The following is a 26,438-nucleotide window of genomic DNA, read 5'->3' as shown; positions in this document are numbered from 1 at the left end:
ACCTCTCTGAAGGCGGACGTACGAACGTCATGCAATATGCCAAAATTGATACAATCACATTTCTGCTTCCTCCATTTTTTTTTCAAATTTCAGGGGGGGGGGGGGTGATTGTACAGGCCATCCCCCCTTCCTCCATTTCGGGGGGTGGGGATATATCCCCCATCCCCCCCCCCCCCCCCCCCCGGATTTACGCCCATGGGTTCTAGGCATCTTATGCATGATATTTTGCGTCTAGACTTCCAGACGCAACATACATAAGATAACTGCCACTGACTGCGGAAGCAAATTTAGCTCTGAAGTCCTGCCACTTGATTTTCTTTGACGAAAACACTTGGGCGTTATCAATTTCAGCCCTGCAAGGTCTAGGGAGGAGGTAGAAAGAAAGTCTCATTGGAACCACGTCGCTAAAGAAACGAAAACTTCTCATTTCAACCTTTATTGTCGCTGGATTTTATTATCTCTTCTATATAGGCCTATGTATATCTCTTATGTTATAGCAAGTATACAGAAATCATGAAAATTAACAGGGTGGGTTGAAATGCTATGCTATAATTATGCCCAACTAATAGGGCCTAAGCAGTTTAAGTTGCTCGTCATCATATCACAAACATGACTTAATCCAACCGAACTATAGATTCTACAGGTAATAATTTCTCCCTGTGACTTGCAATCCGAATTTAACGTATCTCAAGAAGATCCATTAGTATAGGGCATATACTAGTATTCAATTTGAAAAACGCAACCGCTCAAATTTGGCCGGTTATGCATATCATAAGTAGCTAGCCCATGTGAACATCGGACGAAGTGTAGACCAGTTGGGTATTAGACGAAGTGGTCATAATTGTGATTATAGACTAAATGGTGGTAGACCAGTTAGGTATCAGACTAAATGGTCATTAGACCAAATGGTCCGTGGACTAATTCATAAGTAGCCCAACTGGTTATTAGAGTAATCGATAAATTACCGAAGTGGATAATTATAGTCTAACTGGGTGGAGCTCAAGTGCAAATCACCAGTAGACGAAATAGTATAGTTAAATAAAGTGGGTATAAGACGAAATGGAAATAGACGAATCTAGTAGACCACGTATAATATGTGGTATATAGACCAAATGAATATTACACGAAATGGGTATAGCCCATCTGGTAAGTAGACGAACTGCATGGTCTTTAGACCAAGTGGCAATTGGACTAATATTAGATGGACTATGGTAACTAGACGAACTGATTGTAGACGAACTATAGGATTAGACTATGTGGGTTGAGACGAAACGGGTATTGAGACGAAACGGGTAAGAAGTGGAAGTATAGACCAATTAGTGATAGATTCCCGGGGTCAATAATCAGGCTTTTGAAACGCTTATGTTCATAACATGTCCTTAACTCATTCGGATAAGACACGACAAGATGCGCTTACAATCGCCGATTATCCATGCATTTTATAAACACGTAAAATGGGGAAGCATATATTTAATATAAACGCAAAATCGCATTACGCGTGGCGATCCATGATATCAAAACGGGAAAGCATAAACATAAATCACGAAATTACCATATACCTGGATTTTAAGACACAAATATAAGATTATCAATAAGATGATGGCTTTAGTAGGCCCTAATGGAGAAAATCATTCGAATCTATTAATGGTTGCTTTTGTGTTTTTGTGTTTGTTGTCTGCGTTTCTTGTATATTTCGTTAGGCCTATCCTGTGTAGATGTAATGACACAATTATGTCTGGTATTATCGTGATAGTCAACACTCCATAAATCATTCACTGCCGTTTGTAATAATATGCCGGTTCCATTTGCTCCTGCGACAATTGCTCCCATTAAATATCTGCAAGCAAAGCCAAACATAATTTCCACCCACAATCATAACCTTCCCCCTAATCCTAATCCTCACATCGAACTAAATTTGACCGAAAACTCTATCACAACCCTAAACCCTAAGCACTGCTAATAGGATGAAATAAAACTGGAGAAATATATATTTATATATATATTGAAATCTGACTTCAAATGCTTTTCTCTTTAACTGACTATAACTTTATACTCTCTGGTCTCCATAGAGAAAGCAAACATTGATTATATGTCGATACCCCTTACAGGGCTGCGGAGCGTTCGGAGGCCTGAGGCTTCGAAGAAGCATTAAACTACTAGTATAACCACTGATCACCAAGCGTCGAGAGCGCAAACATAATATAGTCAGGAGGAAGGGATGACTAGGTTAAGAGGTTGTTTTCATAATGTTCCCCGATGGAATGTGATTTGCTCTCTCAGTTTTCATGGCCACCATTTCTGAACAAATTCAACAATAGTCAACCTATATGGTTTTATTATTTTTCAATTCTTTTCTTTCATACTTCTTTCCTCATGCAGCTGCAGGTACCTTTGTTTGTTAACACTCTCTCTATGACGGTCTTGTTGGTGATTTTCTCCTCTTCTTCTTTATCATTCTCTTCTCAGGTTGTTGTGTAGGTTCGTATAAAGAGAGAGAAAGAGAGAGAGAGAGAGAGAGAGAGAGTGTGTGTGTGTGTGTGTGTGTGTGTGTGAACGCACGCTTGTCCAGGTACACTTGCATGCGTGCAGAGTGTGTGTATTCATGAGTGTAATCAGCCTGTGTTTCATTTTCTTTCGGGGAATCTACTCCCACAAGCATCTGCTTCCAAGCATAGGTTCCCTCCACACACAATACTGTTTTTATCTGTCCGTCATAAATGTTTTATTGATAACGATTTCAATTGATTTTGTGCTATGTGAATGTTATTTCTGTATAAACTGAACTTATAACTTATGCGTCGACTAATACATTGTCATGGATGGATGTTGTAAACGCAACACTGTATGATTTGTGTGGAAACTAAATAAATGCAATGAAGAATTAACAATGAAATATGTAACTCTTATCTATAGATTTCATTGGTAAACCTAGATTTAGAGGTTTTTATTCACACAAAAATGTTTCAATATACTTTTACTTTTTTTTCTTCAAATTATTATATTTTGAAATTTCCTGAGACTCTCCTCCATAATTTATACACTCCTATTGGACAGAGAAAATGAATGAATGAATGAATGAATGAATGAATGAATGATAATCGGCAGTTGCCATGCAGTATAGTAGGGAACAGCGTTACTGACAACAACAGTTTATAATTTTAGGGGAAAGAAGCACATAATACGTCTTTCATTAATAAACTTCTTCAATGGAGGGATATATTCAATCCACCCACTGACTGCGCTGATTATCAGTAGGGGAGAGCGGGGAGAAGTGGGACATTATTTCAAGTTCGCCAATTTTCTTCTTATATCTTTTTATAGAAGAGATGATTACATTTCCTTTTGGGCTTGCATGAAGGTTCATATGGTAGGTTACATAAAGAGCTATAAACTGGGGGTGGCACTGTTCTCAATTTTCTGCAGTTAATGAAAAGAAAAAACCTTATTTTGGGGGAGAAGTTGACCCACCCGTGGGTAAAGTGGGACAACGGCAAGGGAGAAATGGGACGGTGTTGGTAAAGTGTGACATCCTATAGAAATGTCGGAAATGTCAAAGTTGGAAGGCGTAATGAAACATTGGTAATGAAAACAGTCAAACATGCTTTCAAATTATCTCTGTTTTAACAAAACAAGTTTGAACGACATGTTTGAAAATCTCAACTTTTTTTTTACATGTAATGCTATTATGAGGGACAAATGGGACACGTTGTCCCAATTGTCCCTCACGTGGCATATACATAAATATGTACGACTGCTCAGTAACCATGCAGGCATTTGTCAAAAACAAGTTATATTAGTTGCATATCAATAAGGCTCACCACCAGCTTCAATTGTGCCCTTGAAATCATGAATACAAAGACAACAGGTTAATTAACCTGATTTCAAAAAAATATCATATTTTGGGGAAAATTTTCAATAGCATTTTATACATACTTAGAATTTGCCGAACTGCATGGCTTTCTTAGTGTGATGTATGGTTGTTGGGGGCTTATTGTAGATATAAGCCAATCGCTGATTGGTTGAATAGTTTTTAATTCAGAGAACGTGTCCCACTTGACCCGCGTCCCAACTCACCCCGCTCTCCCCTACCCTGGTAGTCCTATTGAGTTCAGGGGCGGATCCAGGAGTGAAAAGTGGGGGAGGAGCGCCTTTACAAAATGGTTTCCATGTTCAATTTTATTAGCCTAATCTCCACCCGTTTCAAATTATCATTAAAGCAGGGCTCGAAATTAGATTTTTATTTAAAGGTTAAGGCCATTTTTAAAAGGACACACCTTTTACAACCCTCAAGGGCACGACGGCCCAAAGAAAAATGGCAGGTAAATTTACGGCCTTGGATTGGAATGTAATTTTTCGGGGGGGGGGGGGGGGGCAACCAAAGAGGCATCGACGACCACTGGCCGTCAATTAAAGGACAAGTTCACCTTCATAAACATAAGGATTGAGAGAATGTAGCAATATTAGTAGAACACATCATTGAAAGTTTGAGGAAAATTGGACAATCCGTTCAAAAGTTGTGAATTTTTGAAGTTTTTGTGCAGTAACCGCTGGATGAGAAGACTACTGCAGTGTGTGAATAACTTAGATGTCACATGCGTACAACAATATAAGGAAAATATAAAGAGAATTTCACAAAATTTCATCTTTTGCAAAAAGTTCACATTCCCCCGACTCGTTACTGACAAATGTTATGGGTAATATTATTCCCCCTGCCTTTAGAAAGAGGCAAGTCCATTGCTCTTTTATTATGCGAAAAAAGTGAAAATATGTTGAATTTTCTTTACTTTTTCTTTATACTGTTGTACGCATATGACTCACAAGCTGTAGTAGTCTCCTCATCCAGCGGTTCCAACTCAAAAATTTAAAAAATTCATAACTTTTGCATCGATTGTCCAATTTTCCTCAAACTTTCACTGATGTGTTCTACTAATATTGTTGCATTCTCTCAATCCTTATGTTTATGAAGGTGAACTTGTCCTTTAAAGGTCTTTTTTACCTTTGAGAGCAGTGAGATGAAAAAAAAAATGTTCAAGATATCACTTTTGATGGATATGTGTAGGTCAGGTGTATCACAAAACATCCTACCATATAACATTTTTACAATAAAGCCTAAGATACTCATAAGGAGATATCACTGTTTTTCTCATTCACCCATAACTGTGGACGGTTTAGTCTAGAAACATTTTTATTATATTATTATATTATTTTTTATTGTTCACATCTTGTTTATATATAACAATAAGGTATAGTTTTGGTTGAGACCTAACTTCAGGTTTTTTTAACATTTTTGGGTGAGATAATGAGAAACCTCTTATGAAATATGAAAAAGCATGTAATTCCAAGAGGAATTCAATGTTTATTTGATGAAAATTGGTTATATGAAATGGCTGAGATACCCAAAACAGAGCAATAATAAAATGTGGGACCCACATTTTATTACGATGTTTTTGGATGTCTCAGCCATTTCAAAACCGATCTTTCATCAAATAAACTTTGAATTCCTCTTAGAATGGCATGTTCTGTACAATTTCATAAGTGGTTTCTTGGTATCTCGCAAAAAGTTAAAAGCCAAATCCTCAGCTCCACCAATACTGTAACATCCCTTTAACATTGATTGTACTGGCATTTCTTCATTGGTTGTTTCCATCCCTAACTCACATTTTAGAACTATTTTGAAACACTGGGTTTTTGTTTCATCTTCAAATAGTAAATCATGCCTTTAATTCGAGGCCCGTTAATGGTTACTAGGCCTTAATAACAAAGGATTCATTTGTTATCTATTTCATCTTGTATTGTCAATGGCTACATGAAAAAAAAAGTCTCCAAAATCTTCATTTTCATTAGAAAGTTGATCAACACTTACGACACACACAGCATACCATTTTTCCCCCTGCAATTACTGACAAATGGCATGGCTATGGCCATGGGCTCTCGAAAAGGATCCAGTAGACTGTGTACACGGAAACGGGCTTTGGAGTTCGATCTTCGTGAAACACCCGGACCCCCACGCTGCATGCATGCTAATGGCGAATGGAATGGTAATCTAGCAGCTAAACAGGGAAGAGTGATGTTATCGGTGTCTTGGAGAATTTGCGATTCATGTCCTGTAAGTATAGATGTTACGGGTGCATTATATAGCTCATGATCTATAAACATGATAAAGGGGCTGCTGCAACATTATTGGAGACTTCAATCTGCTCAGTCGTGCATCGGTACATAGACCCGTCCACTATAATTTGTGTTGGAAAAAGTATGCCCACCTGTAGGCTGTATTTATTACACACTAGATCTAGATAGTCTAGACCAAGTCTAGTTCTAATAACTGTGCAAGTGCTGTGTAAATTTACTGACTGTGTATCGTTACCTGTGCATTCGAGATCTAACGTTAGAATACGATTCGAGACTGCCTCTGTATCTGTATCTGTATCTGTATGGTTTAGTCAGCAAAATGTCCAGGAAGACACATCCACGCTAACTTGTGTAGAGAAGCACTAGTAGAAGTCTACGTGTGGATAGAGCGCGACTATTGAAATTGCATCAAATTTTGCTTGAACAGGGACAATGATGGGCATTGAGCCACTGCATTGGAGAGTTGGTTCCAATCTTTAACAGTCGTTATGAAGAAGGAATCCCGGAAAACTGTAGCTCTGTGTCGTTGTTGAATAAATTTTTGATTATTGCCTCTGGTGTCACGTGCGTTGGGTTGGACATAATTATATAGGGGGACGTTGACTAAGCCGTTTTTCATTTTGTACAACATGCAAAGCCTCTGATGCTTTCTCCTTGTCTGGAGCGATTCCCAGCCCAACTCGGATAATGCCCTTGTAACAGATCCCTCTTCCCTGGTATAGGTATTCGTGCAGAATCTGGCTGCCTGCCGTTGGATTCGCTCGAGAGAATTAATGGAGTGTTTAGTGGTAGGGTCCCAGACGGAGGATGCGTATTCGAGTATGGGTCTCACTAGGGCCAGATATGTAGCAGATTTCACTTTCGTATCACAGTTCCATAGGTTTCTGCGGATGACATTCTGCACATTTTGGGCTTTCTTAAGAACTTGCTGAACATGGGGGTTCCAGTTTAAGGTGTTGGATAAGGTGATGCCCAGATAGGGGTGGGACGAAACACTCTTCAATTCGGAATTACAAAATTGATATATGTTGTGGGGTGGATTTCTCTTGCCAAAAGTAATAGTACATTTAGATGGGTTGAAGTTCATAAGCCAGGTGTCCTGCCAGTTTTCCAGTGATTTTAGGTCATCCTGAAGAATACCGACATCTTGGGAAGGTGAGATGGGTGAATAAAGCAGACAATCGTCAGCAAATAGTCTGGCTTTAGAAGAAACACCAATATTCACCACAAATAACAATGCAAGTAGGGCCTAAATCTAGATTTATTCATTGTAAACTAAAGGCAAGGTTCTCAGGCGGGTTAGCCTACAGCGTAGACTTGTCTAGGTCTACTCAACCGTTGAATTAACTCAATATTGACAATAAATGTAATTTATACAGTGCACAGCCAAGTCGCTGTAGGCGACTAGGCTGTGTATAGACTAGATCTATTATATATCTAGATCTAGTATTTAGGTTTAAAACCAAGGGTATTTTACCACATATCGGCAGGGTACCTTGACAGACACCCTGCATATTCATACATGTAGCTGTTACCATATAGAACGATAAAGTGTGCATGGCCATGGGATTAAGCGCTGTAAGCTATTAAAATAATGATATAAAACGAAGACACTAAAAACAAACTCATATTTATAATCATAAATAAACTAGGGGCTCTCAAGTAGTCTAACCAAATAAACATGGTTAAGTCAGTTACCATGGATCCATTTTGTAAATTGTGAACACGACGCATGACTGTGAAATTCGCATTTATTACCTCTTGAGGTAGGGGGTGCCGATGTTGAGTTGACCGTCAAGTACAAAACTTGTATGTCTAATTCCACGAAAAACTTCTCATTCTACAATATAATGACATTTGCTGTGTCAGTTTTTCGCTTCTTAGACAGACACCATTGATACAATGTACATACGCTATTGCGAAGGGTTTTCAACCATTTTGGTTAAGCAACTTCGACCCAGTTCCCCCCGCATAAGAATGGTTATTATTATTTTTTTTCAGCTTGGTTTTCAAACCAATCTGAAAAAAATATATACAGGATTAATCAGTACACATTTTGACTCACCTCTTCCACTGTTTCCTCCTGTTTTCTAGTTGTTTCCTCCACTTCTTTGCAGCGCTCCCCAATTTATCGCCGCCTTTGTTTGAAAAATGACCGCACAAACGTCTATGGCAAGCCAACTGCTCGTTCACAATATTACGAAGTTAAATTTAGCGCTCGAACAACTAACTGGTACTTTAGTCAATAAACGTAAGTGTACTGATATAGTGATTGTATGGAGCATTTGGCTTGCCATAGACGTTCGTGCGGTCATTTTTCAAACAGAGGCGGCGATGTTGAGGTGCCCTTTTAAGCCGCGCAAAGACAATGCATTGCAGGCACTACACGTATATAAAATGGCGTTATTTCACTACGGAGATTCAGAATCAACAGGACAGTCATGATATTCGAAACTGCAATATTAATGGCATGGAGCTCTACTTGAGGCAATACTATACTTTTGGAATAAACAAGCTGCAGATTCTTTAGGGGCTTTAGGATGACAATGTGGTGTTACCCTCAATCATACTATCGATAGTACATAATTGAGGGTAATCACAGAGTGGAACGCTTGTGGGCCATCGGCAATCACAGATATCCTCCAATATATTCAAGAGCAGAACAACTGGAAGTTTGGAGCTACTATTGTACTAATATGTTAGACTAGTAGTCTAGTACTATGTTTAGGAAGTGAGTAGATTTAACAAGTTAGAACCTGATTGATTTACACAATACTTGATAGTTAATACTATACCCTACTAATATGTCTTTTAATACTACTAGACCCAAGTTGTTAATTCCTCTAGAGTCTTGACTGTAATTATTGGCGTAGGGCACTAACAGGTTAGAGAGAGAAGTTAGAAGCTTCTATTTCCTAGCAAGTAACGTGTTAATACATTCAAGAACAAAACAATTAGAAAGTTTGTACAGAGAAGTTGGAAGCTAGTACCATTCAAGAGCAAAACAACTAGAAAGGTTCTAGAGCTCTAGTACCAGTAGTAGAGTTCTAGTTGTTTTGCTCTTGAATGTACAGCTGTATATGGGCAAGTCCAAGATAAGGTCCCCTCAGAAGGCAAATCATTTTGAAGCTTATGAGTTGAAGTTTTGATTTCCATGGAGGAAAAAATGATATTATGTAAGTTTATGCGAATTTCAAGGGCTTCATTTGCATAAATGTGAAACACAGCGTTACGTATGGGACATTTATAAAAATTCATATTAGTTCAAAGGAAAGCATATGATATTTGATTAATATGTGGACATAAGAAGTTCATCAAATAGTTTTAACTTGGTATAAAAATTTATGGATTATGCAAATGATTATAAATGCAAATTAGCTCGTGTCCTATCATGAGATGTCCTATACGTTACAAATTGAGGTCATTTTTTTAGGTTTTTTTCTGAAATTGCTGAGGATATTGTAATGCTCTTTTGGAAAGTTCTAATTTATTGTTTAGAGAAATTAAATATCATAGAAAAAAGAAAAAACAGTAAAAGAAATACATTCTATTAGGCATTGAAATAATGTTACGTATGGGACAAATGCGTTACGTATGGGACATCCTCATACATATTGCATGTGAATGCATGTAGCTAGCTTGGAAGGTCTCTCAGTACACAAATGGTCGATCATCCTGAAGAAAGCATCCCAACATTGTAGCTACTTTTTGAGTTTTAGACACTTGAAACAATGCATGTACTTGACTGAACAATTTTCAGAAAGGGGGAGGGGAAAATGGCAAAATACACAATAAAAAAATCAGCATTAAAGGGATGGTATAGTTTTTGTAGAAATGGGGATTCAGTTTTCAACATTTAATGAGATGATTGGAAACCAATTATATGAATTACTAAAGAGCATACAATCCTAAGACTAGCTAGAGGAATTCAAAGTTTATGTGACGGAGATTCAATTTGAAATGGTTGTGATATATACAAAAAATATATAAAGTAATATGATTCCTTCTTATTGCAAGTGATACACAAATTGTCCTTATTCAGTTTCAATAGTAGCCACGACAAAATTCATGGGTATACATACTGAGGTGTGACTCGAATCAATGACCTGACTGCTAGACAGACATCATCTACTTGATCACTGGGGTTCCACGCAGCAGGTATTGCTTATTTATTGAAATTCATATTTCTTGTGTCAAGTCATTTTTTATTGAAACTAAATGGCAAACTGCCCTTCATCAATGGAAGTAAACACTTTAAACTATTCAATTTTTCAGTAGTAACTATCCTGATAAAAATAGGGCATACATACTCAGGTTGATCATAAAAAATATAGAATATGATTAAATATGATTATGATGGTAAATATATGGGGAATATTATTCCCTTGTCAATCTGGAACAGTATTTGAGTAATTTCAACTGATTCTACCTCAATGATTATGCAAAAATTTGTTTATGGGTATTTTGCAAAATTATTTTGCAAAATACCCATATAAACTTGGTTCTCCACACACTAAACGAATGGGGGACAAAGGGCATGCATACTCAGGTTGGTCATAAAAATATAAAAATATGATTGACTATGATTATGATGGTGAATATTCGGGGAATAATGTTTCCTTGACAATCTGGATCAGTATTTGAGTAGTTTCAACTGATTTTACTACAATAAAAAAAATGCAAAATACCCATAAACATGGTTCTTCACACACTAAATGAATGGGGGACAAACTGTCCCATACGTAACTGTCCCATACGTAATACGTCATGTCTGTCTTTAATTAGAACCTGTAATTAGAGCTTTTTGCCTAATGACATGAAACTTACCTGTGATAATCTTGAGTGTTGTGACTTTCATCACAGTGAGTTACAAGTTGTAGAATGAAATACTTTCAGAGAGTTTTGAGGTTGAAAAAAATGTTCAAAAAAAACAAAAGTTTTCTGGTCCCATACGTAACGGCACATATTTTCTCTTCTAGAATATAATTGTCAAGGTCATTTTTCTCAATTTTTTACATGTTTATACTTCTCCTAGATATCAATCACCATGATGAAGTTCAATATGATCAAAGACCATTAACACTATTTTTCAGTTCATAAAAGTCTCTGAATGTCCCATACGTAACGCGCGCATTATCTTGGACTTGCCCATATGAGCTGGCAGATTCAGTGCATATCACATTTCTTTGAGTACAACATGGTATCATACATCAGCATTGCATTGCACTATTAAATGCAATCTGAACGAAGAAAAATACAGTCCTAAATGTATGACTGAATGTACCTACATTGTATTATGTAACTGTAGCATGCTGCAAGTTACATGTCGTATTTTTGTGCAGACAGAGTTTAGCACACGTTTATCTCTTACATTTGATGACCTGAATATAAAGAACGACCCAAGTCCAATTTTTGGCCAAATTCAGTTTGATATGGGAAATTGTAGCTGTGCATGGACTCATCTTGTGTATAAATGATAAAGCCTAATTACCCCCGAAAGCCTGAAATGAATGAGTTAAATCTTATATGAATGTAAGAATGAAGGACTTGGGTCATTCTTACATTCATATTACCGCGCCCTCTCTCGTCCTTCTCTCATCTCTATGTCAGAATATCATGCATATGAATCAAAGAACAACCCAAGTCCATCACACAGAATGGCCTCTCCACAATTAATGTAAATGTTAATTGTCATAATGTTCTAATTTGTATATACAATGTTGCCTTACCATCACATTTAAATAGAATATTATTGGACAAATAAAAAAGACATGAAGTTTTTTTAAGTTTACTCGAAATGGTCTTCCATGGACTTGGGTTGTTCTTATATTCAGATACTCATTTATTTTCTTCTGATTTTGTTTGTTTGTTTGTTAAAGGAATTCAAATCTCTCACCACAGATATATTGCAGTTCGCATTGAAAGAAAGATGGACCTCAAATTTGTATCCATTCAATTTTTTCACCTTGGGTAATTAATGTACAACTGTAACATGCAAGCAGTTGACATTACAAAATAATTACAAAAAGTTGTTAACCCCTCATAATGATATTCTTTTGAAGTGGCCCTGTATTTTCTTAGCTGAAAGTAAAATCACAAACATAATGCATCAAAATCTTTAAAGGTTATGTTTAATTTGCACTGAGGCAGCTGTAACTGTGTTAATAAGAAAGTGTTCTGGAAGTCAGCTGTGGAAAGAGCAAAAGCCAAAAGTCGTGTTGCAATTTGTATCATTTAAAAGCATCAGGTTACTATTTCCCAGCAGATTTTTCAGTGTGTGGGATCCTCCAAGTTGGCCATCTGTTTGCAGGAATGAACATACAGTACATGCATCCGTTTACAATGCTGAGATCAACCGGGCAAAAAGATTAAAACGGTTGTGAGTCTGTGACGGGAATTGCTTTCTAACCGAACACTGGTCCATGATGGCCGACATTGATGCTGCCATTGGAGAGCTATTGGCTGGAAAACCTCCAAGTATACCTCTCACAAAGTAAGTACTGTCTTAATGTCTTGAAGCTTGAAGGGGAATTTTCCCCGAAACGTATGGGTTCAGTGAATGAGCAGGGAACTCGGGTTTTAGAGAAAAGTTGACAATCCCACTGAAAAGTTAAATGCATGCATGATGCGTGCAATTTTTGTTGATTTCATTGGCCATCCTTGCTGGCTGACAGCTCTATGATTATTTGTTTTGTCACACTTGGTAGAACATTAAATGATCTTCATGGAAATCAGAAGGGAATTTCACACAAAATTTCTAGGACTTCGAAATAGCACTTGATTTCGCTCCGTCAGAAGGCAGATGTTTTTGTACCTACCAGGGTATATTTGCCATTACTGTAAAAGGAATTAAAAACACGCGAAACTCTTCTTACCGGGCTGAGTGCAAAAAATTAGTCGCACAAAAATCAACTTTTACAGTGTACAGTAATAGCTCAGTAACAGATAAAGGGAATATAATCTCCCACTCTTGATTCTAAACTACCTATTTCTCTCCTGTACACACACACACAAAGAAAAAAAAAATACCTAAACACATTTCATAACTTTTGAATAAAACTGTATGAGGTGACAGTTTTTCATGACTGAGTTAATGAGAGTGTTGACAGTTTCAAGTATTTTGAATTCTAGATATACACATATGAAACCAGACCTAAATGGAAAGAAAGAAACTTTATTTCCCAGATTTTCAATAGGACACTTAGAAATGTGCTCTTATTTACTCTAATGTACACGTACTGTAATTTAGAAAGTCAAGAAAGTGCATATAAAGAAGCCTAACTTCATTATGTAAGATATACAGTGTATTTCTCTCTGTGAGATTGCAGCTAATGAACTACTTGTAACAGTTTCCGTTTATGGGAGTGGGGGGGGGGGGGGAGTGAGAGAATCATTCACAGAAAAATGTGAATGAAATGTCTACTCATTCATGCATTACTGCTTAGAGGCATTACTGCTTACAGATGAGGCATAACTCATCTAAACTTCTCAAATACTAAGTCTTTTACAATCAAAGACTCCAAATAGTTTGTTTTCTTTCCATTGTAGTGTATCTATGAGCATTGGTACCTGTGAAATCTGACAAATAAACATTTTTAGTTCTTTTTTTTTTGTAGAAACAGATATAAATGACTGCGAGAGAAAAAGAGTATAAGAGACAAGACATTATTCGTACATGGCACAGCTGAAATGCCATTTTTAGTTCTCAAACACTCGCCAACTGTTTGTTGTCCAATCAGACAATTTGCCAATAGATATACGTGTACGTTATACACATTGCAAATACAAAAGTTTCTACCACTGTTTGCCATCTTCACATGCAGTAAGTTTCATGATGCATCATTGCATTATATCACTTCCCTCGATCAATCAGCTGTGCTCGGGGATTTCCCTTGTTCTTGTTCTTGTTCTCTTGCATTCATACCATCGTGCATTCCTTTGTCTTCATGCGCCTTCACCTTGGCGTGAACAGCTATGACATATATCGCAAGCCGGTAGAAAACTCAAAACCCACCATCCTGGGCTACAACGCCATCATCATTGTCGCCGCGGTGATCCTGGATGAAGATGGGCGGGTGGTGATGATACAGGAAGCCAAGGAATCCTGCAGGGAGAAGTGGTACCTGCCAGCGGGGAGGTTGGAGCGAGAAGAAACGCTAGAGGTAAGTGTCTCAATGTGGCCAGTGCTAGAGCCATTCCGCACACCGACTACCTAAGGTGGAGGTCATTCACACTTGGAAAAAAGAGTGCCATTGCATGAAGATGGTTCATTGTGGGTCTCAGTTTGCCATGAGAATCGAGTCATGTGATTTACACATCAAGGAAAAACAAATCGCGCTCTTTCTGAGCATTTATGGAAAATGGTAAAGGCTATCATAAAGATGAGTGAGCATGAAGGAAGTGTGTGATGATGCTTTTAACTTTATAACCCTCAAAACTGCATTATCCAGTGTATTATTGTCTCGATGTCTGTGGTTAATTTTTGCAGTGCCTTAATAGCACTTCTTTCTCATTCCATCAAGTGATCTCTCATCATGGAAATTCTCGTACTAGTCCCAGTCTACGAAATATACTCACAAAATACATGGCACACAGTAAACTGAGATTTGGATAGTTCATAATCAGGAGCATTATATAACCATTAATATGCATACCTTTTGCCACGGAAGAGATCTTGCATTTAAGAAAGGAAGGGGGGAAAAAATACCACAATCATAGTAGGCATACAATGTGTATTCACCCATTCAGTTGTTAGATGACAGAGGTTTAAAGGTCCAGCTTACCTTTGGGAGCAGTGATTTCAAAAATGTTGAAGATATCACATTTGATGCATCATGTGTAGGTCTGTTATGTCACAAAACATCCTACAATATAAAAATTTTCTCAATGAAGCCTAAAATATAAAGAGATATCAGTGTTTTTCTCAATAAACTGTATCTGTAGACAGTTTAGTCTGGAAACATTTTTATTATAACAAATTTTCAAAATTTGTGTATTTAACAACACTTAACATCCATTATATGGACTCAAATTTTTACAGAGGTTGGTTGTTTCTGGCCCTAACTTACATTTTAGAACTATTTTAAAGCACTAATGCTGGGTTTTGTTTCATCTGCAAATGGAATATTATGCCTTTAATGCATCATATGACTTCAAAAAAGAGATTGGATGTATAAGGTGTTCTGTATCATTTTAAACCTAACTAGGCTGGACTATTTAGATAAATGATAGAGCTGGGGCCCCTTTCCCCTCCAAATTTTGGCTGTTGATCACGCAGTCACAATTAGGCACACACATTACCTGCAACGTACTCTACATAATTGTAGAGTTGATGTTTCAGAAAACTTATCATAATTTCAAATGCTTAGTTATGCAGAATGTACTGTATATACACTCCGTAGAAACAGACTATTATAAAGCACTAAATAATGATTCAAAGAGACATATTTGGTGTACATATTTGTAGTGTCCTAAGCAAAAATTGTGCCATCAAAAAAAAAAAGTATTCTTTAAAGAATGCATATCATTGGGTTTTTTTCTTAATATTTTAAAATGTATTTCTGTGTGTGTGTGTGTGTGTGTGTGTGTGTTTTGTTTTGTTTTGTTCTTTTTTTTTGCAAAACTTGTCAGCGACACTGTTTCAAGCATGAAATATATTTGTAATGATTATTGATTTTGATCAATAAAAGCAAAAACTAATCGTGCTTACTGATATATGAAATTTGACTGGAAGCACAATATGCATTGAAAGTGTAAACCCCTGCATAAATTCACTTTTTATTTTTGCAAAACCCTTTACACGCTCCTCACTTTCAGCGCTTATAACTTTTGAAACTATATTGCTGCTGCATTTAAAGTTAGTATCAGTCATGAATAGAATTGGCTTAAGCCGGAAATCTTTAGCTTAAGTTGATAGTCCCTTCATTTTGGTTGCTACAGACTTTTCCGTAGTGTTTTTTTTTTTAATCCCATTCATTGCACAGTTCTCTGTGAAATTTAAATACTTAAAAGACTGTAGACTTCAGAGCCTCTTTTCTCAGTAAATATTCTTCCAGAATTTGTACTTTCTTTACATTGTTTAGATAGGTTACGAAAGTCCTCTTGCATTGAGTTATACATCATTTTAAAGCCAAGAGTCAGTTCTTTCTGAATCTACCCTCAACTAAAATCCATGACTGGCAACTTTTTGTTGGTTTTGTGATGCAGGGTCACACATTAAATTGCATGTTTCTTCCTGTATCATGCTGCATTCTTGTCTGTGCACAGATGGGAGTGAAGAGGGAGGTTAAAGAAGAAGCCGGCTTTGACTTCCAACCGACGAGTATTGTTAAGGTGGAGTGTTCCCTTCTGGCTGGCTACTGGATTCGGTTTACATTTATAGGCACCATTACTGGTGGGTATAACGGGTAGAGGTGTCATGCACGTGTACAACAAAAGGACATATTAATAAACACAAAGAAAACAACGAATTTCCACCCTCTAACAAAGAAAAAAAAAGAGGTTAAGTGCAAATCTCCCCATTTATTTGTGCTGTTGTTAGGTATGAATTACTAGTCAGTGTATGTGTGCCGAAATCTAGTATCAGATATTGTGGATTCTGTTTATTAATCATCTATTGGCCTAACACCTAGTATGTTCAAGCTCCATAATATTCTTTGAATAATGATGGTGTCTATTAATATTATCTACTGTATAAGTGGAAATTTTCATGTATTTCATGCGACCAGAAACTAGCACAAAAATAAAAGCATTTGGATATGTTTGCTTGTTATATATCGCTGTTAATATGGTGATATCAATCCAATACCATGGAATTTAAAAAGACATAAATTCATCTTAATACTGGAGCAAAAATGTCAAATTTTACAGCATCATTCTGCTTTTGATTTCAATAGTTAGACTTGTTTGCATGCGAGTAACACGTGTTGGTGTGTTCACGCACAGAATGAGGGTAAGTTTATACAAGCTCTGAGGGCAGTAATTACACACACGCACATACGCACATACACAAATGAATACAATTGTATAAAAGATTTCTAAGAAAAATACAGAAATCTGGCTATACACGTATGTTTAAATTAAATACAGTCAACCTTGATTAAGTCAACCTCGCATAAGTTTAATGATTGCCCAAGTCAAAGGTCTTTTCAAGTCCGCTCTTCTTCATATTCTTTTTATTTTAATCCCTCATAAGCCAAATTTTCGAGAAAAATTGAAGCTATTTCTTCAGTCCAAATAGATTTGACTTTAAATAGGTAACATTGACTGTATATTGACTTCGCCTTATATTTTCTTTATGTCATCGTCCTGCAGTGATGTCACAACGCATTGTAGTCTTCTCACCCCGTGATGGCAGCACCGAAAAATTCATAACTTAGGGAACAATAGTCCTGTTTTCCTCAAACTTCACCACTGTGTTCTTGTTGATAGTGCTTCATTCATTCAATCCGAATACTCTGTATATTTATGTATCATTCTCCTTTCAATATTACTTTTGTGTAGGGTTCTATACAGGTATCTTCAGCAGCAGCCTCTTTTCAAAGACTTCTTTTTATGTCCTTCCCCCCCCCCCCCCCCAACCTGAATCCTAGGTGGATCTCTCAAGACCCAGAATGAAGCAGACTCGGAGTCACTCCAAGCAAAGTGGTGCTCCATGATGGACATTGCTAATCTCAGACTCAGGTCTGCTCAGATTTTGGTTTATCCGTTCCGATGCAGTTTTGTAAATTATGCCATCACATTTGTTCTGGATGTTGTGCTGGTGAGGCATGTTTTCATCTCAGAACATGTAGTGGAGAGAAGAGATGCGTGTAGTTGACTTCTTTTTGTTTGGTACATTTTGTCTTTTTTTGTGACCCTGCATCACAAAACCAACAAAAAGTTATCAGACAAGGATTTTTAGTAAAGGGCAGATTCTGAAAGAGCAGACTCAAGCTTTAAAATGATGTATAGCTCAATTGAAATGGGACTCTCTTAACCTATCTAGATATTGGAAAGAAAGCACACACTCTGGAAAAGCGTGAACCGAGAAAAGAGGCTCTGCAGTACAGGGTCTTTATGTCTATTCAAGCGCTTAATCTTTACCAAACCGTGCTAGCTGTGCGATGAATGGGACAAACAACTTGAGACAACCACTTGAGCAACGACAATGAAGGGATTATCAGATTATAAAGTGAAATTGTGTGTGCTCCATTGAAACATTCTTTCCACGATTAATGCCAACTTTCAAACAGTAGCGTTACCCCTTTCAAAGTTATCAGACTTGAAAGTGAAGAGCGTGTAAAGGGTTATCAAGAAATGAAAGGGGGCCTCTAAGACATGTACGTGATCTCACTACTCTACAAAAAAGGGTTGTAGAAAAACTGCTGAAAGTGCACTTTCCCATTCATTTTATGAATCCAAACTTAAGAATATGTAGAAGAAGGGTAGCTCTTTCAGAAAATATGAAAAACTTAATGTTGACTTGGGTGACCTGTTTCACCTTTTTTGAGTCCTCACGTAAAATCGAGGGGTGCGACGTTTTGTTCGTTTTGTTATGCATGGACACATTTTTACCTAATCTTTGTCTCCTTTTTCTTAACATCTTTTCGTTGTCATGATTGAGACTTTGATGTTGTTGTTGTTGGTGTTGGTGTTGTTGTTGTTATTATTATTATCATTATTATTATTATTGTCCCCGCCGAACAAGCTCGAGCAGGGGACTATGAAACGGGCTCTGTACGTGTGTGTGTCCGTGCGTCTGTAAGTCCGCATGTCCGCGTGTCTGTCTGTCTGTCTGTGTGTGGGTCCGTGTGTGATCAAAATCTTCAATTTGCTACTTCTCTGTCATTTACGAGCCAATTTTGATTCTGTTTGCTTTATATGATAGCACTACATTGGAGCTTTGAAACTTCTACACAGAATTTCAGTTGTGACCTTTGACCTTGACCTTTGACCTATATTGTACATTTTGCTACAAAATGCTACTCCTTCGCCATTTCTAACCCGATTTCAATTCCGTTTGCTTTATGTGATGGAACTAGGTGAGGGCTTCAAAACTTGTACACAGAATTTTTACCTTTGACTTCTTTGACCTTTGACCTTGATTTTTTACCTATATTGTACATTTTGCTACAAAATGCTACTTCCGGCGGGGACATCACGCACCGCGTAATTTCTGCTTTTCCTTGTTATTATTATTATCATTATTATTATTATCATCATTATCATTATCATTATTATGATTATCAATATTACTGTATCATCATCATCATTCTTGTCTTCATATCTTCATCAACATAATTTGTTTCTACTGCTATTAAATTGTCATAATTACTAGTTTTATTTATCATCTCTATTACTATGGTCATTATTATTTTCATTACCCCTCCCAAAATGGATAGTTGAATCATCGTGTGAATTCTGATTTTTTTTTTTGTGTGTGTGTGTGTTTGTGTTTTGTTTGTTTGTTTGTTAGTTTGTTTTACTTTTTTTAAAGAGAAGGGAACTAAAGAAATCCATTTGTCATCATGTGGTCAAAACATTCTATAATGTGGATGCTACATCATTACAGAGACTCCAACCCTCCCGTTTTCGCAAAATCTCCCGTCCTCCCGTTTGAGATTTAATTTCTCCTGCCCTGGCTCTGTGTCTCCCGATGGAAAGGATTTCTTACTTATTGCTATCGTATGTTGAAAAAATAAGCCTTAGATAGCACCAGAGACCATCTAAAACCCTAGGAACTTCGCGCTTCGCACACGTCAACTTGGGAGTCTCCCGTTTGTTAGGGGTTTCGGGCGGGAGAATCTGCAGATCAGAAGGTGCTTGGGGTTGGAGTCTCTGTCATTATAGTGGATCAAACATTTGATATAGGTTCTCATAGGAGGTCATATTGAAGCTGTTCTCAGTGTATGGTCTCTGCCAATATATCATGTATGAAGGTTATTTTGTACCCACAGTGTAGCTTAAAAAAGATATAGCTGTATTTTCTTTCACAATCACTTAGAAGCAGAAATTGTTTTAGGGATACGAATGAGTGGTCAACTGAATCCAGATAAGTTTTTTAGATACAAATGTATGTTGACAATTGCAGTGACTGAGGATAGTTGGTGAATAATCGAAAAATCAGTTTTCTTTTGAATATCCACGTTGATATCTTTAAGCCAACATTCTTCTGGATACCCTTGTTGGTAAAGATCTGTAAGCAAACATTCTTGCATATTTTGGCAAGTTTATAAATCCGCGCAGTTACAATAGTTCAGATTTTGTATGCTTACCTATTATTCTTGGTGGGAAAGCTTTGATACAAAATGTAACTGTTGCTTGGACTTGTAGAATATGGCTTTTACAGCATCTGGCATGTTGTCTTATTACTGTTTGTTTGTTTGTTTGTTTTTTTTTTTTTCAGATCTAGGGATATTCTTCCTGTCATTGAGCTGGCCCGGGTCTACCAGCAGAACTCGGCCACGGAGAGGCATCCCGCCCTCATGCCGGTGCTTCACCCCCACAAACACATGTGCATGAGGATCGTTATGGTCAGACAAAGACAGTGAGTTGTATCCCATCCTTCCACATTCCTCCCCGTTTCACATGAGGGCGCTTTAGATTAGCAATGCGGACGTTTAAAAAGACAATCGTGTTGGCCGTTCTCCTCTCTTTCTGGGTTGTGTCGCAAAGTAGCTTTAGATTGCACAAGGGCGCAACCTGTACAAACTGAAATGAACCCTCCATATGATGGCAAAATCATGAAATAGTCCCCACCGTAGTGTGCATGTGTGCAGCATTAGCAAGCAAGGTTAGGTTAGGTTAAGGGTTAGGGTTAGGTTAGGGTTGCATCTGTGGTTAAATTAGTGGAGGGATGTTAGGAAGTCTTTCCGAGAACATAAGGGAGAATGAAAAGAAATAAAAAACAAAGGAGAAAGGAAAAAATAGAAAGGAAGAAGGGTGCTATGCTGCAGAAATTGGCCCCGTCCCTGTATCAATCACGTGTAGCTTAAACGCCGTTTTGGTGGGGCCACATTCAGGAGTTTTATACTCTGAAAGAAAGCCCACTGTGCTTATGTACCTTTGAACGCCACGTGGGGCTGAATTCTTGTGTATTAACAGGAAAGCCACCGTAAGTACAGCAGGTAGTGGTGGGGCCTACAGATTTTGTATTTCACTAGTATGCCCATATGATCAGTGCATCAAATTGCTCTCTGCATTATGAATAATGAATCGAGCCGACACACGACTTGCATAGAACGTGTCTTGAAAACTTAGACAATACAGAATATAAATAGATCAATGTTGCGCGTGCACAGAAATTTTTTTCCCCTCTGAACGTTGGTGTTGCCAAATTCTGAAGCTCCCTCCTCTGTAAATATGAGGTCAATGTCAATGCTACCACCCATAATTTTGTGTGTGTGTGTGTGAGTGTGTGTGTAAATGCCTCACTTATGTATATGTAATGTTATTTTGTTTAAGTACCCCATATGGAATCCAACTTCTCATGAACAGAGCTATCCTGGCAGGGGAATAGATATATAAAAATACAAATAGAAATTGTGAAGCCAGATCTTCCCTAGTTTACAGAAAGATCTGACTTTCCCAGCCCATCAATGAATAGTACTTTTGGAGGCACCGAGACCTATAGCTCTAAACAAGAAATTTGTTATTAGGCAGAGTATATTTGTTGTATAGTTTGGATCAAAATTTCAAACATAAGAAAGGGAAAATGTAAGGCGAGATCATGTGGTGGATGCAATATTGTGGAGGGACCCTATACCGACATTACAAAGCAGCACACAATATCAGAATTGCTTTGTGATGACACAATAGAAAGTGTGTGTATGTGTGTGTGCGTGCATTTATGAGTGTTTATTTGCTAGAAGATGATTGTAGAATTTTACTGCTCTATGAGGAACTCCTTTCCACACATGCTTGCCACTTGAAATACGTCATCTAAAACCTGCCTTTAGTCTCCTACGAATAGCATTTGCACTGGCACGATGTTGCTATTATTGAAGCTGTAAGCAATTGTTTGGTGAAGGCAACTGAACCAGCTTTCAAGGTAACCACCAATTGAATTTGTCCATATAAATAGGCATGGTAGTTCGTGTTCTGAAGGGGATTAAATTTCATTGGAATGCGAGCAATTTAGGAAAGCATGTTTCCTTCTACTCCATGTTGTGTGCAGAAATAGTAACAGCAACTGATAAATGATGCACATGTGAAGATGGCAGATTGGGTTTCCATCTTTTTTCACTAGAATGTGGCTTGCGTGGGCGAATTTGCCCATTGACATCTTTCTGCAAATTGGATCCATGTTTACATTTCACAGGAATGAAGGATTTATGTACTTTTTTGAGGGTCATCAAAATATTCAGCAGTATTCGTTGAAATTGTTCGCCTTTTCTTTTTCTTTTTTTTTTTGAGGGGGAGGGGATGAGGAGTGGGATTGTATTGTAGCTTTGTTTGCTTTGTTTGCTTTGTCTTGCATCAGGCTTGTGTGCTCAGGATGTTGGTATGTTTTGTTGTTGTTGTTGTTGTTTTTTTATGCCTCCTCCAGAAAGTGTCGCCGGAGGCATTATGTTTTCGGGTTGTCCGTCCTTCCTTCCGTCCGTCCTTCCAACTGTCTGTAATGAATTTTGTGGACAGCGTAACTAAAAGAATGTTTGAGGTATCCTAATGAGACTTGGCATGTATATGCACAAGTGGATGAAGTTGTGCCTATCAACTTTTGGGTGCACATGCTCAAGGTCAAAGGTCAAGGTCAAGTGCGCAAAATTTCATTATTCCCCCATATCTATGCTATGCCTGAAGGTATTTTCTTAAAAGTTAGGGTATACATGTATTACCCGAGAAAGATTCTTTTAAAAAGTTTTGGGATGTGAGGTCAAAGGTCAAAGGTCATGTGAAAGTGCTAAAATTTCATATTTTCTCCATATCTCGGAAATGGTCCAAGGTATCCTCATGGAACTTAGAACATATGCATGTACTGCCTGACACTCATTCTCTTGAGAATTTTGGGGTCACTGAGTCAAATGTCGAGGGTGAAAAGGTAAAGGTCAACTCCGTAACTATTTCACTCATATCTATGCAATGCCTGGAGGATTTCTCTTGAAACTCAGTGTATGTTTTACCAAATAGAAAATCACTGGGAAAGGTTTTTTTTTTTTTGCCAAATGGTCAAAGGTAAAAAGGTTAAAAGTCAAGTGAAAAGCTACATTTCACTCCTTCCTCCATATCTTAGAAGTGGCTCAAGGTATCATCATGAAACTTCATACATACATGTATCATGCATGTACTGCCTGTCAGTGATTCCCTGGGTAATTTTAGGGTCATAGGGTCAAACTTAAAAGGATCAAAGGCCAGGTTAAAATTCTAAAATGTTACTATTCAATGCTGAAATTACACATTTTCTCCATACTTTGGAAATTATTCAATGCATACAGAAGGGTTAAAGGTCAAGTAACAATTGTCAAATCCCCTAATACAATTGTACCTGCTCTCTTAAACAATGTAACCATTGATCCAATTAAACCTACTTCAAAGAAAGTGAACAATCACCACATTTGTGACAAATATGTCATTTTGATTTTTTGCCAACTATGTGAAACTGTCATCACGCATTGTCAAGACGTACTATAGACTTTAGTTGGGAGAACCATGCATCATGGCGGAGGCATACCAGTCGCCTTAATAGTGACATTTCTAGTCTTTCTTATGGGTTGTCTGTTTAGTAGGCCAACTTTTTTTGGTTTTTTTGGGGTAGGAAAGAGAACATTGTAGCTTCGAGACAGACAAAGCATTTTCTTTCTTCTGCCAACCTGGTTTTAGCTTGTTTATCTTTTTTTTTCGTTTTTGTTGTTTCTTTATTTTTTTCTTTCTTTATTAACCTGTTGAGGACGGGCTGATTTTGCTACAACACGCATTTCCCATAGACACTTGCTCAAGTGTACTCAGAACTCGTCCTTAATGGGTTAATGCTGGGTGTGTGGTTTTTATGTGGAAACATCTGTGCTTCCTTCCAGTGATCAGAGAGTCTTTGTGTCTTATTTTCAGGAACTCGTTTGATGTCCTGATGAGCACCGAGGGTTCTCTACACTTCCCTGTCATCCGAGACGGTTGGCAGGCTGAAGACTCTTTGCATAGACTTGAAAAGGTGAGGGAGACTAATCGGGTACAGAAGAACCTTGTTATATTGAGCTGCTTTGGACCGCTGAAATGTCTTTGTCACATCAGGGGCCCATTGCATAAAAGTTACAATTATGGTAACTTTGCCATCCAATGGTAACTTCCATTGAATTCTTGATTTTGATTGGCTGTTGAGTATTGTTGCCATAGTAGTTACCATTGGATGGCAAAGTTACCACAGTAGTAACTTTTATGCAACGGGCCCCAGGAATAAAAAACAAACAAAGAAACAAACAAACAAACAAACAAACAAACAGAAGAACGTGAAAGTATTGGGACCTGCAAAATTGTCTCGTTATACCTGGGCACCATTTCATGAAAGATGTCAGTTCTGACAAGTTGTCAGTCTTTGACAATTTCGGAAAAATCCTTGGTTTTTGATTGCCTAAGAAGCTCTGGTCATTGACTGTTACTATGGTGATTGTCAGAGACTGACAACTTTGGTGAAACGGTGCCCAGGTCTCTCGTAATATCCGATCTCATAGTAACAATTCCACTCTATGCTCATTCGCACTGCACACAAAGCTATAAACACAATCATTGTGAGTGTGTGTCTTTGTGTGTGTAATATGTGTAAATGTGTAAATGGATATTCTTGTAGATAGAGATACAGAGATGATAGATGGATGATAGCTAAATGGATACTTAGATAGATACAATAGAAATACATGTACTTATATATGGAGGGCAAATTGCTACAGATTGCTGAATCACTGAATCACTGAATTGAGCCACTTTTAAAGAAAAGTGCTGGTGCTTAAACACCTACTGTTCCATCAGAGCAGCTTACTTTCCTAAACTGATATACAGACTTTAAAATTCATGAAAAATGCCTACAGAAGTATGTAGTGTGTGCCCTGCACGATTGAAATTTTGATATTTGGGGATAAGTGCAAGAAAATTTCTTCCTGCCACACACACAGTTTTGTGCCCCACTTCATGTACTTTACCCAATTGCATCATATCCTTGTCCCCCTCTCAGGAGGTATTTAAAGGGAGGAACACGTACGGCCCCCAGTACATCGTATGCGTGGAGCACTGTGGCACGCCGCACGGGGAGGCCGATGGTGTTTGCCTCGACCTCCTTGTCATTGCTGAGGTGGACCGGGAGCTAAACAACCCCAAGTATGCATGGCAAGCGATCACCAGCAACGACCTCAAAAGACAGCTGGTCAGCAGGACTCGCTCCGGGATGAGCGTCCTCTGCCCCTGATGATGACCCCTCGCCTGTTGGGTGTCATCTCGTCCCTGGAGCCGATCCTTCGTCCTAGACCCTAGACCTTCGGACACCATCTCATCACCTGCGTTCTTTCTCTCCGTAATATCTCGTGAGCAACATATGTGGAGGAGGGCCCCGAGTTTCCAAATCTGAAGCAGTGACTTCATCACTGCATGTATGGTAGAAGTGGGCTTGTACAGGTGTGTGGATCCTCCCCTTTAAATTCTTCTCTGTTCAACCGTTAGTGCTGCATTCACCGTTGAAAAAGTTACATATAGGTTATCGAGTACACCAGTCACAGTACTTCCAGGATTGAGAAAAGCATGTCTTGGTGTTACCGTTTTTTTTTTTTTTCAATCAAGTGATTGAAGGTAGCAGCTATTTTTCCATCTCCAAAATGTATGGGATTTGTATTCGATGTCAAAGAACCACATGACAAAATTGACCGAAAGGGTCAGACAAGTGTCATGCTTTTAAAGCAGTGAGGAACAAATATATTTTTATCCTTTTATTTTCCAACATGAATAGGCATCCTTCAACGAAAGGGTCGCTTTGAGATTTTAATCCATTACTTCCAAGGTAATGTAATTCTCCCCTTAAATATCATGCATGGTACAGCCAGTTCCTCTAATGAATTATTTGTTGTTGTTGTTTTTTCACTTAGAGATAAGATTGAGACGGCCCTGCCATGTGGTCTGTGATTGGCATCTGTATAAGGCGGTCTTTATACTATTTTGCTTATCTTTTTTTTTTTATACAAGTCCTGAGAAAGTGGTCTATAGAGTGAATTCACTGAAAAAAAAAATGCTGCTTTATGCAATTTATATTTTGGTTATCTTCTTTTGTTACTGTTAACGTTAATTTTGTTAATGTTATTGTGTTTTCTAGCCTATTTGTATGAGTAGCAAAGTGCGCTTAGAAACGTCAGTATGAA

At 37.8% G+C, this 26,438-nt stretch overlaps 1 protein-coding gene across 2 annotated transcripts; it reads left to right on the top strand.

Moving 5' to 3' along the window:
- Nucleotides 1-5,986: 5,986 nt before the first annotated feature.
- Nucleotides 5,987-26,084, top strand: LOC139725157 (8-oxo-dGDP phosphatase NUDT18-like). 2 transcript variants are annotated; one of them, XM_071636247.1, is made up of 8 exons: nucleotides 5,987-6,106; nucleotides 12,395-12,622; nucleotides 14,102-14,291; nucleotides 16,396-16,522; nucleotides 17,721-17,811; nucleotides 20,516-20,656; nucleotides 24,154-24,253; nucleotides 25,268-26,084. In XM_071636247.1, the coding sequence occupies exons 2-8, from the start codon at nucleotides 12,552-12,554 to the stop codon at nucleotides 25,496-25,498; spliced, it is 951 nt and encodes a 316-aa protein (XP_071492348.1). In that variant the 5' UTR covers nucleotides 5,987-6,106; nucleotides 12,395-12,551; the 3' UTR covers nucleotides 25,499-26,084. The 2 variants fall into 2 exon arrangements, with proteins under 2 accessions (XP_071492348.1, XP_071492349.1); XM_071636248.1 differs by having other exon boundaries at nucleotides 6,004-6,106; nucleotides 12,392-12,622.
- Nucleotides 26,085-26,438: the final 354 nt, after the last annotated feature.

The sequence above is a fragment of the Diadema antillarum genome, unplaced genomic scaffold (assembly GCF_040938485.1).
Source record: "Diadema antillarum isolate AM-2024a unplaced genomic scaffold, OU_Dant_1.0 seq00000017_RagTag, whole genome shotgun sequence".
Taxonomy (NCBI): Eukaryota; Metazoa; Echinodermata; class Echinoidea; order Diadematoida; family Diadematidae; genus Diadema; species Diadema antillarum.
Note: the sequence above shows the minus strand (reverse complement) of the source record. Positions and strands in the feature narration are given on the sequence as shown.

Bases quoted from the DNA above. Each gene is read 5' to 3' on its own strand.
- LOC139725157 (XM_071636247.1), top strand. From the start codon at position 12,552: ATGATGGCCGACATTGATGCTGCCATTGGAGAGCTATTGGCTGGAAAA. The intron at 16,523-17,720 runs GTGGGTATAACG...CCTGAATCCTAG, and splicing joins ATTTATAGGCACCATTACTG to GTGGATCTCTCAAGACCCAG. The intron at 24,254-25,267 runs GTGAGGGAGACT...TCCCCCTCTCAG, and splicing joins CTTTGCATAGACTTGAAAAG to GAGGTATTTAAAGGGAGGAA.